Source organism: Brassica oleracea, chromosome C5 (genome assembly GCF_000695525.1).
Source record: "Brassica oleracea var. oleracea cultivar TO1000 chromosome C5, BOL, whole genome shotgun sequence".
In the NCBI taxonomy this organism is placed as follows: Eukaryota; Viridiplantae; Streptophyta; class Magnoliopsida; order Brassicales; family Brassicaceae; genus Brassica; species Brassica oleracea.
Window position 1 is genome coordinate 7,069,058 of NC_027752.1, and position 14,388 is coordinate 7,083,445.

Sequence of the window (14,388 nt, forward strand, 5' to 3'; positions counted from 1 at the left end):
GGGGGGGCAGAACAAAATTCTAAGAGACCTGTTCATGGTCAGACATATTAGGCAGGAGATGATCGTTTCCAAATTTCTGATCATCCAAGCCATAAGAACTGCACAACATTGAAAAGAAAACAGATCAGCCAACTATAACATAGAGAGAAATAGATTTGCTGAACTAAAAGCACAGTAGATACTATATATGACTTCAGTGTAAAATAAAAAAGCTTTCAATGCATGCTCACCTGCCTATCTGCTTGTTAATCCAGCTCAGCAAAAGATCAGAAGTGCGCCAGTCATCCATTAGGATTATCTCACTTTTATCTTGCTTAGGACCCCAGCTGCCACCAACGAACTTTCTGGGAGGGCCCCAAAAGAGCACAGGATAATGAGTAATGGAGAACTTGTCACAGAGCTTCACATTCATCTGCGCTGCCAGAAAAAACACAACCAAACCAATTAGAATAAATTGCATATACACAGCCCACACCATTCAGTATTCAATCCCCCAAGTAAGATGGCGCAAGTAAGTACCTTTACTGCGCAATCAACTCGGGCCATTAAAACGAGGCCAGGATGTACAGCGTCTGGTCCATTGAAGAGCCTTGCGACTTTTTCATAATGCGGCTGCAAGCAAGCAAAGTCACACAGTTCCCAAACGGCATTTTGAATACAAACACAAGTTGACAAGACAAAGACATTGAATAACCATCTGTACCTTGTAGTTTCTACATGCAGGACACCTTGAAGAATCCATCATCAAATTAGCCACAGACAGAACAATGATCAATGTCAGTCACGGCACAAAACAAGCCTTTTCACAATTCATACATTCGAATATTAAAGTTAAGTTCTTTCAGTAGAAAGTAGAAACCAATAAAAATAAAAATAAAGATGGAAACTTTGTTCAGACAGAAGATGAGGAGGACTGACCAGTGAGCGAAGAACTCCAAAACGGCGTATTTGGCGGGTGTGTCTCGGAAGACTGAATCAAAGTTGGTAGCGTTCAATTCAATGGCGTTATCTTTCTGATCATCGGCGATGGCATTGCCGATGTCCCGGAGAATCGAACGCGATCCCGGGGAAAACGACGCCGTAGCTTCAAGTCTCACCAAACCCACGAACATTAGCAGGTGTCTCAACACAGACATGATCAAATCCAGTAGAGTGGTGTGGTAACCTGATCCGAAAGCTCGAGACTTTTTTTATTGGGGAAGATCTAAGAGAAACTGAGCTTCCCTCGCTTCCGTTGAGCTTTGACCGGCGTCGATCGATACTTGTTCTCCGACTACTTTCATAATGGGGATTACTAGGCCCATTACTATTTAAGCCCATTATAAATAGAACCCATTAAAAAGATGAATGAATTGGTTGGGCCGATTGAAAGTGGATAAAGTACTTGTACTGGCTGTGTAACGGCTGAGTCAGCATAATCTTCGAAAAACCGACAGTGATTCCAACCGCAAGTCAACACCATCTCACACATTAACAATTTATCATATACGGATATTCCCCCTTTATACTGTATTATCATTGCCATTTTCCTTCATTATCAATTTTTTTTTTGTTCATACGGGAAGAGAAAAATGACACTAAAATGTACCGATCATGTGCACATCCTCTACCTCTAATAATAATAATAAAAGAAAAGAAAAGAAAAATGGAATTGTAACTACAAGGTCCACGTGCATGAATTCATTTTCTGATATCAGGAGAAGTAGCATTCGTCTGACATATTTTAATTCTCTGTTTTTTTGTGAGTATTAATAACTGATAACCACTTTAGTATATACTGTGTTCTCTCACTTCTTCATTTCCACGACGTATTATGCATGTATGGAATACCCATTGCTTGAAAAAAGTTAAATGAAAGACAGAAAAATATATCTGTATCCACCTTCAGTCTATGTATATTTTTGTGAACTAACTAAAAAAAATTGAATAATTTAGATCCAGTCTTTTTTTTTTGTCAAGTCTGCTAAAATAGCATTTCAAAAGTCCAATCTAAATGTGTTTTTGCCCCTTGCCGTCCGTCAATATCTAGGATCCCACCACATAGCTTATTACTAAGGCCATAGGTGAATTTGTTATATACTCCCTTATATTATGCGAAATTTCCACTTCTTTCTTTTTTGTTTTGAAATTATAACACATAACCCTATAATTCCAATTTAGGACATTGTAACTTTTATTTTGAAGAGCTTCAAATAATTTCTTTTCCTGTTTGAAAATGATAGAAAAATGTTTGCTAACCAAACAAAATAAAAACTCTTTTCTCACATACCCACTCACAGTGGTTTGGGCGTTGGGGGTGTATTACTAATACAAAAAGAAATGTGGGTGAATAAGTAACTAATCATAACTACAATGATCGAATTATGCAAAAAAAAAAGTAGCGGTGTGTTCTTCTTTTATTTGACTCTCTCCTCTCCCTCTCTACTTTTTTTTTTTTTAAATCAAAATCTTTCTTTCTCCTCATTTTGCTTCAATCGTGTTTAAAACTCCCAAAAACTCTCAATTTAAATCAATCTGTACGACTAGTTGGGTGGGAACTGGGAAGAGTGTTACATCGTCGTCGTTTTGAATCCCTTTTGTGGTGTGTGTGTGTGTGAGTGAATTGAAGAAGAGATGTTGGGAGGTGGGTTTCAGTTGACTAAGCTGAACGACGTCTCTAATGGCGGATCGATTCACAGTCAAAAAGGGTCTGCATTGGAAGCGACAACAAGTAATGTAGAACGGTTTTTGGAGTCGGTCACACCATCTGTGCCTGCTCACTATCTCTCCAACTCCAAGGTCAAAGTCGATACCTTTTTTTTTGTTCTTTTTCATAAAGACAAGAACTTTTCGTTTTGTTCAGAGGCAGTAGTGATGTTGTTTAGTTGCAGACTCCTCCTTACTTTGTTCTTGGAGATGTGTGGGAATCGTTTGCTGAGTGGAGTGCTTACGGCACTGGAGTTCCTCTCTCTTTGCATAACAGCAACTACAAGGATCGTGTCGTCCAATACTACGTTCCTTCTCTCTCCGCCATCCAAATCTATACTGATTCTAATACCTTAACCTCATCTCTTCAAGCAAGGTAGAAAGAAAGAAGCTTGATCCAAATCTATTGCTGATGATCAAGCTTCTTGAACCTGTGCTTCAGCCTAAAGCTTGAGTCTTGTCTCTTTTTTTTTTAAAGGGGGGCAGGTGAGGAGAGCGACAGCGATTTCAAGGACTCTAGCAGTGAAGGAAGCAGCAGTGAGTCAGAAAGAGGACTCTCTGCTAGTATGGACCAGCTCTCGTTAAGAAAGGAGCATCTGGAAGACTCTTCTAGTGATGATGGGGAGCCTTTAAGCTCTCATGGTCGTTTGGTATTTGAGTATCTTGAACGTGATCTTCCTTACATCCGTGAGCCCTTTGCCGACAAGGTTTGTCGATTTTAACTCTGAATATCAAGTTACCAAGGCATTGAACAGGTTATTACTAACCATAAGGATTAAGAAAGAGGTTAAGTGTGTGTTTAGACTAAAACATTAAACATCTCATAGTTTGAAATAAATTCTTTTATGCGGCTACACGGAAGTTAGGTACTGTAAGGCTTTTTGCTGTAATTAGTTAAGTTTAACTTTTAAAAGCAAACACTTGAAGTAAAATCAAATATTTATCTACTGAAGTAATGCTATGAGTCAAACTCAACAACTCTTCATGTGTGATGTTCTACTACTGTCTAGCAACTTCTCTAAATGTCAAAGTGAAAATGAAATTTCAAATAGCTGTCTATTATTCAATTGTTACCATTGCAGATGTTTGACCTCGCCTCTAGATTTCCTGAGCTGAAGACGCTGAGAAGCTGTGGTTTACTACCTTCAAGCTGGTTTTCTGTGGCATGGTATTCCTCTTTGTACTTAATCCACGGTGCCCCCCTGGTGTCTCTTAGAGTCCATTTCTATACTTTTGTAGGTACCCAATTTACAAAATACCCACAGGACCAACGATCAAGGATCTGGATGCTTGTTTCTTGACGTATCATTCCCTTCACACACCCTTTCAAGGTAAGCTTACCAGTTCATCATTATGAGGATAGCTAACACTTGGATAAATATTCATTTCACTATCTATCTTTTGGCTCTTTTAGGTGCAGGCGTTACTACAGAGTCTATGTGTGAGGTGCAGCCAAGGGAGAGCGTTGAGAAGACGGCTCTGCCTGTCTTTGGCCTTGCCTCATACAAGTTGAGAGGTTCTGTATGGACAAGCATCAAAGGATCTGGACACCACCAGCTCGTGAACTCCCTTTTCCAAGCCGCGGACAATTGGCTGAGGTTACATCAAGTCAACCATCCTGATTTCATCTTCTTCTGCCGATGATGATAGGATTATTATGACGAGAAATGATGTAGGAACTCTTTAAAATTACTGTCCTGAGGAAACTCATATATGCATACATACATACATATAGGGAACTTGTTCATGTATTGGGTTTTGATCATTAAACTTTATTGTGAACCCTGCTCAAATGGTGATTGATGTATACAGAAAACTAATTTTCTTTTATATGTAAAACATGTTTTTGCAATAAAAGCTAATAGTTAAGAGGAAAAGACTATGTCTCAGTGGGTTCAACTTCCAGCAGCTTCCTCTTGATGGCATCAGAGCAAAGACGAGCCATCATACGGTGAAATGAGAGCAGATCAGATAGACGCTCTGCAGACAACTTGTCCATTGCTCTCTCTTGCACCTCTTTCCTTTTCATATACACACAAGAGTTCCTCACCGTCGCTCCCATCTGCTTCAGCCTGTTCTCTTGTTTCTTACTTAGAGCCGTGTTTGATGCCTCTAGAAGCTCAGCCATGGAGAAGCTTTTGACTAGCCTCTTCTTCTTCGTCTTCAGCTCCATCACAATCTCTGCTGCCTCAAGTTGCTTCTTCTGAAACGCGGTCACAGCTTTCACAAACTCCTGATAAGCAGTTGCACATCCCGGATAATCAAACTCATCAGAGCCTCCCGAGAGCCTCATCCTCTCGGGATGAAACTGGAGACCCACCAAGAACCGACCTTCCTCTGGATCGTACCGGTTCGGATCGTAAAAACCTTCTATCAAACCATCAGGAGCGTACGCCATCGGCACAAAACGTTCCCCCAGTCTCTTAACAGCTTGGTGATGATACGAGTTCACCATTATCTGATCCATCTCGTCGAACCATTTATGCAACGGCGTCTCCTCCACGACTCTAGCCTCGTGCCTGTGCTCGTCGTAGTTGTCGTAGTCTATATGCTTAGTCGTGGTTCCTATCTCTTTGTCAATGTCTTGGTAAAGAGTTCCTCCGGCGGCCACGTTGAGGATCTGAGAGCCGCGACAAATGCCTAAGAAAGGAATGCTTCTTTCGAGGCAGAGTTTGGCTAGAGTCAGCTCGATGCTGTCTTTCTCTCGGTCGATGGCCGTGTCACTCGCGTGCAATGTCCTGATCTCTTCTATGTCCTCTTGCGAGAGTCCTTGTTGTTCTGCGTCTGCGTAGAGAGATGGGTCTACGTCTTCTCCTTCGCAGAGGAGGACGCCGTGGATGGGCTCGAAGCTCTGGAGCATAGAATGTATCCCGCTTACACGTGGGACAATGACAGGAACTGCACCGTTTGAGACGATGAGGTCGAGATGGTACTCTCCCACAAAGTCCACGAACTTGCTCTTGCGTAGAGTTCGACGAGAGACGATGAGAACTCTGGGGAGAATCTTGGACGAGAGATCATTATCATTAGCAACCACCATGTTTAATTAAATCTGTGTTTATGTCTTTTTTTTTTTTTTTGGTTGAAACCGTGTTTCTGTGTTTGTCTTTGTGTTTAGTTCTTGTTTGTATGCTTTTATGTTTTATTAGTGTTGTGTTCGTCTTTGATTGTGTTTGTTATTTATAGAGTGGAGACGCAGCGTACAGGCAATGCACAGACTCCGCACTCTGTCACATCATCATGTTTATCTGTACTTTTATTGGTCAAAGCTTTACAACTGGATGCTGGCGTGGACTTTTCTGGATATAACCAAATTAATCTTCCTTTTTTGTTAGGCTGGTTGGATTGATTTAAAAAAAAAACGTTTCATTTACATTTCTTTGTTATAATAAAATGTGTTTTGTGATGGGTTTTAGGAGGATTGGATATGGATGGATGACTCAGTGACTTGTTGTAACCAATATTAGGCAGGCATTGCATTACTCTCTTTATTATTTTATATTTTGTACGTAAAGCATATCTTCTGTATTTGGAAAGTCTTGAATTAAATTATGGATATCACGTTCTACGTTATATAATTTAAAAAATCATCCTAAACAACCCCTCTTTTGTTAGTTAGTCTCCTGTCACTCATACGTGTAAGATAAACGTCGTAGACTTGAAACCAATTGGTATGAATGAAAATGTAAGTGTAAGAGATTTCCATTGGTGCCATTCCATTCTTAAGCTCCCATGTCTGGTAACTATTCAGATTTCAGACACACTTGCTAAACAATAATACTTTATACTTCGATCGACATTAACTTTTATTTTGGTTGGCAAGACAAGATTCAAAAAGCAAGAACCAGGAAGGAGCTGATATGGACATTAGAGCAAAGAGTAAAGGAAGATGAGAGGATCGTCAAAGTTTTTGAGCTTAAAAGAAAAGTAGAAAATCGTTTCTTCTTGTGATTCTCAGCCGCTCCACGTTTTCTACCAACTCCCTGCCATTTTACAATAATCTCAACTCATTTAAACGCTTTACTTAAGTAAAAATTACAAGTTTGTTGTATATAGAGAGAGTCTTGAGAGCTTACTTCCATGAAACATCCTCAGCATTCCTCCAAGTGCCTTCTTTGTCTTTGTACACCAAAGAGAACTCTGATTCTCTCTCGAACAACCTCAATCCCGTTACACTCTGCATCCCTGCAGAATGCAACCAACATCATAATCAATCCCATATAAGTCTATTAGGAACATTACAACTTATCTTGAGTCCCATGAGGAGTAGAAAATTCTGAAAATACTTGAAAAAGAAACTGGTACTAAAGCTTCTCATCAAAACCTTACCAAACATATCCTCTAGTTGATGAGCAAGAGTTGAATGCCCTCCATGATCAAGAACACATACCTTACGACCTACCACAAACCCATCCATGGTGACCTTTACATAACCCCACTTCTTTCTCCCTCCTTCATTACTCCAACATTCTTTACCACATCTTCCATTTCTGGCTTCGTGCTTCTTCTGCAGAAACTCGCCACGGTTGGACTTTAGCTCATCTGTAACTTCTCGATATTCTCCCACACCTACCGTTTTAATTTACAATTAAACAAAAGAACAGAAAAGAAACTGGAATGTTGATTGCTGTGGAAGTGAAGAAGACACTAAAATGTTGAAGTGCAGACAATCTTGACCATTAGGGGGAACTATTGTTATGCTTCATATCATAGAAACGAGATAGATTTGAGAGAGGATGGTCATACATGTTAATAAACAGTACGTACACATCGTTTCAAAGTTGAGAACCAAGGAAACATGTTCTGTATACTTTGTGCAAAGGAGACTTATTACTCTAAATATATTCCATACGTTTCATTTTAATTGTCGTTTTAGGTTTATGCACACAAATTAAGAAAACATAAAATTTTACATTTTTCCAAAATAAAAACATCATTACTTATATATCTAACCATATTTCAATCAATAGAAAATAAACTGGAAATATAATTAATAAATTTTGCATTAAAATTCTAAAAACAATATTTTTTTAAACGAAATTTTACTCTATAACGACAATTAAACTGAAACGGGGGAGTATATATTAGCTGCGAGGTAACGGGAAATAATAACCAAAAATCTCACTTTGGCCTGATGTGTGGTAAGGCTCATGTTGTATGGTTCTAAGACTGAGGCCTAAATCGATTACGCTGTCACACACCATGGTCTGATACTTGAAAAGAACTTGGGAAAACACAGGTTGATATGAATCTTCTATGACAAACGGAATAAAAAGGTGAGATGAATGATGTGGATTTATAGCACGCAGCTAAGGCTGAAAGTTAAGAGACATAATTGCAGGCAGGGCAGAGACAAAAGACAAAGAAGAACCCATTACCAATCACGCAAGGGTCAGTTTTGTGGTCCTTTTGTTGTTTGTCTGATGACACTAAGTGCAAGGGATGGGGGAGGTCATCACAGGTTCAGTGTTTGTAACCCCATACGTTGCTGTAATATTTCTTGCCAGCTAGCAAAGAAACCTGAAATCATCAGGATTGTACTACTAATCACACAGACAAATCTCCATCTCATGAGCTGCCTCAATAATATCAGAGTGTCGCCAACTCAATGTCTCAAGTCACAAAACCTGGAATCACTCAAAAAGAAAATATCAGAAGTCAGTATGGTCTAACATGATGGGTAGAAACACACTATCTTTCAAGAGAGACAACTCTGTTGTTAAATACTAGACAACTCAGTTGTATCATTAAGTACATCATGTCTCCCACACCTTACTGAGAAGTAGGACTGTGAGGTTAATTAGTAAATTCCAAGACAAACATGATTCATATTTCCATGTCTATACAAATTCTCTCGTGGATAACTTAAGCCCTCCAAAAGAAGCGGTACAAGGGAACACACCCATACTTGTACAGATAACTTTTCAAATAAATAGCTCGTCGCCATAACAAAGGAAGGTAAATGAGCTTCCACCATCTCATTAGATGTCTAATTTACAGGTGTATGACTTCAAAAAAAAAAATTCCTCATAAGCTAACGTACAGTTTTCCCAAATAGTCAATGTATATGTCTTAAACGGAAATGACATCCTTATTAAGATGCGCTTCTGATACACAGACTTGTTAAGTTGTTATGTACTAACTGGAGACCACCTTAGAGCAACGTTTACATGCCAGGAACGGAAGAGCCCATAAAGTTTCACTTATGCAGAATCATGGTGGCTAAGAAATTCAATTATGCAATGATAGACTTGCTCCACTGCCTTCGGTGAGATTATCAGAGATAGAAAACAAACACGAACATAATATGGCAGTGAACAAAGTTCCAACATGAGAGACCTAGATATGCAACATACCAGTCGGCAGTCGTCCTCCCACTAAATCTTAGTGTGCATAATGTGGTCCGTCTGGTTCTCCAAATAACTTATAAGTGATCAGGGAACAGCTTAACAGTGTCTGCCATATTCACTAGCAACTGTAGTGGTGAGAAAACATAAGACCATAATTAACCCGAGATTTTTAGAGTGGGGTTCTTAGCGGAAGTTAAGAAACTGTTTCTTAACTTTTAACTAAAAACCTCATCCTAAGAACCCAGGTTAATCATGCTCTAATGCATGACAACTACGTTAATTGAACTCTGTCTTGTAGTCGTTATCAGTCTTTGGTGCGTGCATCCTCTAATTTTTGGGCTGGGCTGTAATTAAAGGCTATATGGCTCGTAGTAATAGAAAGGAACAAACTTCACACCCGTTAAATGATCATTAGCTAACTAGAGACTAGAGACCCTAGAAAAGGAGGGATACAAAGAAAAAACTAGGAGGGTGTGAACCTCCGACCTTGTGGCTAAGAGCCATCTGAACTATTCCAGTTTATTGTTGACAATTTACAGTTGTGAATCTTAAGACCAAAGCCAGAACTTTGAGGTTTACAGAACACAATATTTATATATTTTCGGGTCCAAATAAATACAGAGTTCAAACTGGATCAGGATGATATGAGGGCATGACTAATATAGACGACTAGGCTACACATTCAGTCGATAAAATATTGTGTTATGATAAGATTTATGATGTGATAACTAGTTTACATGAATTTGTTCTCTTCTCTTGTTCAATGGGCATTTGGGACCTGTTAGCTACTACTATTGCAAGTTGTTTTCTTCTTGTCAAAAGGTAATGAGAAAGGATATTTGTGGGGTTCAAGGCCCATGCGTCGCTTAGGAATTGACCCACTGCCGTTTGGCCTCTTCCTTAATTTTAGGATAACATTATTTTCTCAATTCACACTCTTTTCTCCCTTTGAGTATCCAATGATTGCTTTTATTCAGTAGGAGTATATTTTATGGCTGTTTTAGCGAGCAAATAATAAAATATGAGCCATTTTATTATGCTTTTGATGACTTTGTCCAATGAAGTTTGCACTCTGTCTTGGATTCCTCCTAAAGGTCACTCTTTTTCACCTCCTTTTACTTTTACCTTTGTTGAATTATGCAAAATTTATACTGCCTTATTATATTAAAATACTAATTTTATTTGTATAATTGACTAATCAACTAAGTGAGCTAGCTGTTTATGGACTAGAAACCTGGAAATATTGAGTTCAGCTGAGAGCTGTAATTTCACCATTTTGTATTATTATTCAAGGACACTGAGTAAACAATTTAAAGATTATTAAACGTTAAATGTTCTTTTTCATCCTAATAATATATTTTTCATCTTCTAATGGAGTATTATTTATGTGTGTGTAGTGTAGTGTAGCGTAGTCCGTATAGACCATTTATGACTGATTGTTGTTATCATTTTGAAAACTCAAAAGTGTGGTGTTACTATGATCATGGCTTCCCATACACACACGGGCCTCCTACTACTAGGAAAAGGTAGTATATGCAATATGCTCATATATCACATTTATCATTATGTCGATCATTTAAAGTAACAAGTTAATAGTATGTCAAACCAAAACAAAAAGGTGCTCAACATACAAAAAAAACATATGAATGACGCAGAAAGTGGCGTTGTCATGATGTAATACAGTCTAATCTGAGTAGTGCGGAGTGTGGACGGCCAAGATCGAAGGAAGGTGTGACCGTGTGAGAGTAGTCCACTCACGGTGTAAAATGGGAATATTAATTACGTAAGAGTGGAGGGTCAACGTAAATAGATATAAAGGTGTTACCTTTTTGTCTATTTAGTCACTAAAGTGTAAAGATGTTTGACAAAACTCAGAAAAAGTTTACGACACGATAAAACTGAGACCCACCTCTGACTGCCACCACATGCACGTCTTCTCTTATGTATTGTTTCTACTTTCTTGAATTTGGATTGCTTTGCAAAAAAATAGTGTAGATGTGATTACAATCAGAAAGCCTACAAGACAATGAATAGACTGAGATTAATTACTAGTGAATCTACTAAAGCTCTGCGAGTCGGTGGAATTAATATGGATTGGGATTTGGAAGATGGATAAATGTGCATTGGGCGATGAATGAGTTCACAATCAGCACACAAAAACATACATATGTGTGTGTACACTATAAAGAGAACGTACGGCGACATGGATGGCCAAATGAGGAAGGCCCATTTATTTGTCTGCTTATAACCTAACATCCAAATCTATACTCATTGCTCTCCGCGTCTTCTTTTGTATTTATATGCAAAATGCATATAAATTACTACTCCCATCTTGATAACAAAAATAAGATAACATCAGAAAGAAACGTATGACAAGTATGTCATTTGAAGTGTAACAACAAAGTAATAAAAAAAGCAGAAATACTTTAACTAAACAATTTGTTTTTGATAAATAATCCTGAAATGCTGTTAAACTAATTTTGTAGACTAATGAACTGTTTCCTTTTTAATTATGTTTTGAAATAAATATAGAAAATGTGGAATTGCGTTTTTTTAAATATAAAACATGAGTAAACATTATATTCAACACCGTCGTGGTAGAATTCACGTATGCTCCAATTAGTATAAACACGAGAAAATAAATATACAAACGTTATATTAACTGTATGAACGAAATAAAAAGACAAAAATATAGCATTTGGTATAGTGAGGACTGAGAAAATGAAGGAAGCTGCACAACACTCAAGGCCAAAGACTATTCCACTATCTCTCCATCTACGTGCCTTTCTATGCATTCCTTCCAGATACGTATTTAACTAGTAACCCATAGTCCCATTATCTAATATTAAGTCGAATAACCATGCTACATGCTTCTTAATATTGTAAAAAGGGTTTTAGGGAAAACATACCCTATAGGCTCGGAGATCAAAGTTATTTAGAATTCTTTTACATTCCCCCAAGATTTATAGTTTTAACTTTTGCCCCCTCAGCGTCATTCTAATCTCCAAATCCCACCCCAAACTGTGTGTCAATCACTTGTATATCATTGCTAATACACAATTATATTTACTTTTCTTTATAATTATTTATATCAGTAAAAGGAGGAGGGACATAGCCTCCTTGACCCTTTATATAAGACGCACTCATCATTCCATACTTTTGCACACTGCATACTATATCAGTCTTCTTCTTCTTTAAGTTACTGCTTTTTTGTTTTCTTTAAGAGATAAGCTATGGTGTCCACAGACGAAGAGGACGACGGTCGAAGGAAAGTGATGGAAGGTGTAATATATATGAATTAACATATTGAGAAAGATGGGCTTTGCAATAATCTACGCTCTTTCATAGAGAAGTAAGTCTAGGGAGAGCGAGATTATTGCATTGCTTGCTGCTGGGGAATCGAAGGTTACTGGTCCGATTTTTTCCTTAACCTGAAAAAAAAAACAATTCTTATATCTATTACTATGATGGTGTTTGTGTGTGTGCTTTGTGTCTGTGTGTGTTCAGCCTACGAATACATTTATGTTGTGTTAATGTTATGAAGAGTCTCCTCTTGTAGTAATGGTATAACTTAATAACAAAGGTTACGTTGCAAATTAAAAGAGTGTAGCAGCATTAATATATATCAAACGGGGTTTAACCTAACTAAAACAACACTTTAACAACGTTTTGAGCTCGTACGATTGGCTAAATAATCAAACTCTGCTATACAGAAAAAATGTGGAAGATCGTTATTAATTGATACAGGATAAAAATAGTTCTCTGATCCAACATATAACACCAGATATCCTTCCCCTAGATCTATACCCCGTAAACTCGCTTCCTAAACCTAGCGTGGAAGCACTATAACTTTGAAGATTACAAGTAATTGAAGCATATAAACCACACTTTCCTGAAGATATAGATTCGTTCTCTTCGAAAGCATATTCGAAGCTTCCAATTGCATTCAAAGCTTTGAGATCATCCCTCTTAGCTTTTTTTTTTTTTTATAAAAAATGAACATAAAACCTTTGTATTGTGCCAACGTCGAGTTGGCTCAGTGATGAAGGGGTTGCTACTGTAATTTCCGCCACTTGTGTTTAATTCGCACTGGGAGAATTTCCTCTACAATGCTTGAATTTCTTGCGAAAAAATGAAACCATTTTTTTTGGAAAAAAAAAAAGTTTTGCATTGTTTTTTGAAAAAAATTCTAGATTTTTGAGTCATCAATCCAGGTGTTGACAGACTCATATATTGGAGCCAGAAATAGGCCAACTATGACGTTATTGACCCATTCCCTCTATTTGAAAGCCCATATTACTGTGTTCACACACTTTTTCTGGAAAAAAAGATTCAACTGGATCCACCGAGACGTGTTCAAATTTCTCAACTTTTTGTATACAAACGGAAAATGGAATCTGAAACATTGCAAACTGAGAGTGAAATAACAAAGAAATCCCTCTTCTCTTCGGTCCTTTCAAATTCTATTATAGCGGCAGCCAACTTGTTAAAAAAATATGGGGGACGAGTTTAGACTTTTCTACTTGGACAAAGACGGGTAGGGAGCCCTTAAGAGCATCTCCAATGGTGTACTCACCATTGGAATCCTTAGGTATATTATAGTATTTTTTTTTTAAATAGTTAAACTCTAATCAAATTAGTATGTCCAATAGTGTTATCCATTAGGAATCCTTAAGAATAAAAAAATAATAAATTTGAAAATATTATAAACATTTTTAAAATAAATTAAAACATCTTAAATTGAAATATTTATTTATTAATCATCATCATTTTACCCACTCCTCTGCTCCCTCAAGACCGCTTCATAGCTACCAACAAACTTGCATACTAGCTCGTTAATCCGAGCCCACCTTTGCTTGCACTGACCAAGCTCTCTAGGTATTGTCCCTACCAGATGACAGCTTGAGTTGTAGTACTCTACAATTCTCTTCCAGAAATGAGGAGCCTTCTGCTCATTGCCGACCACAGCGTCTATACTCGTGTTAAGCCAAGCGCTTATGAGGATTCTATCCTCTTTGAGAGACCATTTTCTCCTCTCCTTGGAAGCTGGCGGATCAGAAACAGGGGTGTTATCCATGACTACAGACTGCTCGGTACTAAACCAAACAGGTTCGGGTGAATCTAGGTTGTAAGAAGTTTGGTTATTGAGAAGGTTCACAAACCCAGGGGTATCCATGCCTTTACGTTGCTCTGTGTCACTCTACTAGCATCACAGAGCTTTAAGTAAGCGATATCTATCTAAGTTACATTTAAAAGCAATCAAGTCAGCCAGAATTAGAAAGGTAAAAAGCAGTACAAATACATTTAAACCTATCAACTCAGAGGAGTTAGGAAGGTAGAAACCACTTAAGTA

At 37.9% G+C, this 14,388-nt stretch overlaps 5 protein-coding genes across 5 annotated transcripts in view; 1 reads left to right on the forward strand and 4 right to left on the reverse strand.

Annotated features, from left to right (window-relative positions):
* Positions 1–1,238, reverse strand: part of LOC106292747 (sulfhydryl oxidase 1) — a 3,182-nt gene extending 1,944 nt beyond the window's left edge. The window contains exons 1-5 of the mRNA XM_013728398.1: positions 919–1,238; positions 704–728; positions 520–612; positions 231–412; positions 29–98 (exon numbers count right to left, since the gene is read on the reverse strand). Coding sequence (XP_013583852.1) covers positions 29–98; positions 231–412; positions 520–612; positions 704–728; positions 919–1,136 — 588 coding nt within the window. The 5' untranslated portion in view covers positions 1,137–1,238. The remainder of the gene's footprint in view (positions 1–28; positions 99–230; positions 413–519; positions 613–703; positions 729–918) is intronic.
* A 1,179-nt stretch (positions 1,239–2,417) lies between these two features.
* LOC106343266 lies at positions 2,418–4,534 on the forward strand. The gene is made up of 6 exons (XM_013782434.1): positions 2,418–2,778; positions 2,871–3,061; positions 3,164–3,392; positions 3,768–3,853; positions 3,925–4,016; positions 4,100–4,534. Exons 1-6 carry the CDS (start codon positions 2,614–2,616, stop codon positions 4,327–4,329), a joined length of 993 nt encoding a protein of 330 aa, XP_013637888.1. The 5' UTR covers positions 2,418–2,613; the 3' UTR covers positions 4,330–4,534.
* Positions 4,513–5,819, reverse strand: LOC106343265 (protein NtpR). The gene has a single exon (XM_013782433.1). The coding sequence runs from the start codon at positions 5,723–5,725 to the stop codon at positions 4,565–4,567; it is 1,161 nt and encodes a 386-aa protein (XP_013637887.1). The 5' UTR covers positions 5,726–5,819; the 3' UTR covers positions 4,513–4,564.
* A 649-nt stretch (positions 5,820–6,468) lies between these two features.
* LOC106343267 (auxin-responsive protein IAA34) lies at positions 6,469–7,937 on the reverse strand. Its single transcript, XM_013782435.1, has 4 exons — positions 7,811–7,937; positions 7,015–7,254; positions 6,762–6,870; positions 6,469–6,668 (listed from the first exon to the last, which is right to left on the reverse strand). The coding sequence occupies exons 1-4, from the start codon at positions 7,887–7,889 to the stop codon at positions 6,602–6,604; spliced, it is 495 nt and encodes a 164-aa protein (XP_013637889.1). The 5' UTR covers positions 7,890–7,937; the 3' UTR covers positions 6,469–6,601.
* Positions 7,938–13,806: 5,869 nt separating this feature from the next.
* Positions 13,807–14,211, reverse strand: LOC106344391 (glutathione S-transferase T3-like). Its single transcript, XM_013783780.1, has one exon. The coding sequence runs from the start codon at positions 14,209–14,211 to the stop codon at positions 13,807–13,809; it is 405 nt and encodes a 134-aa protein (XP_013639234.1).
* Positions 14,212–14,388: the final 177 nt, after the last annotated feature.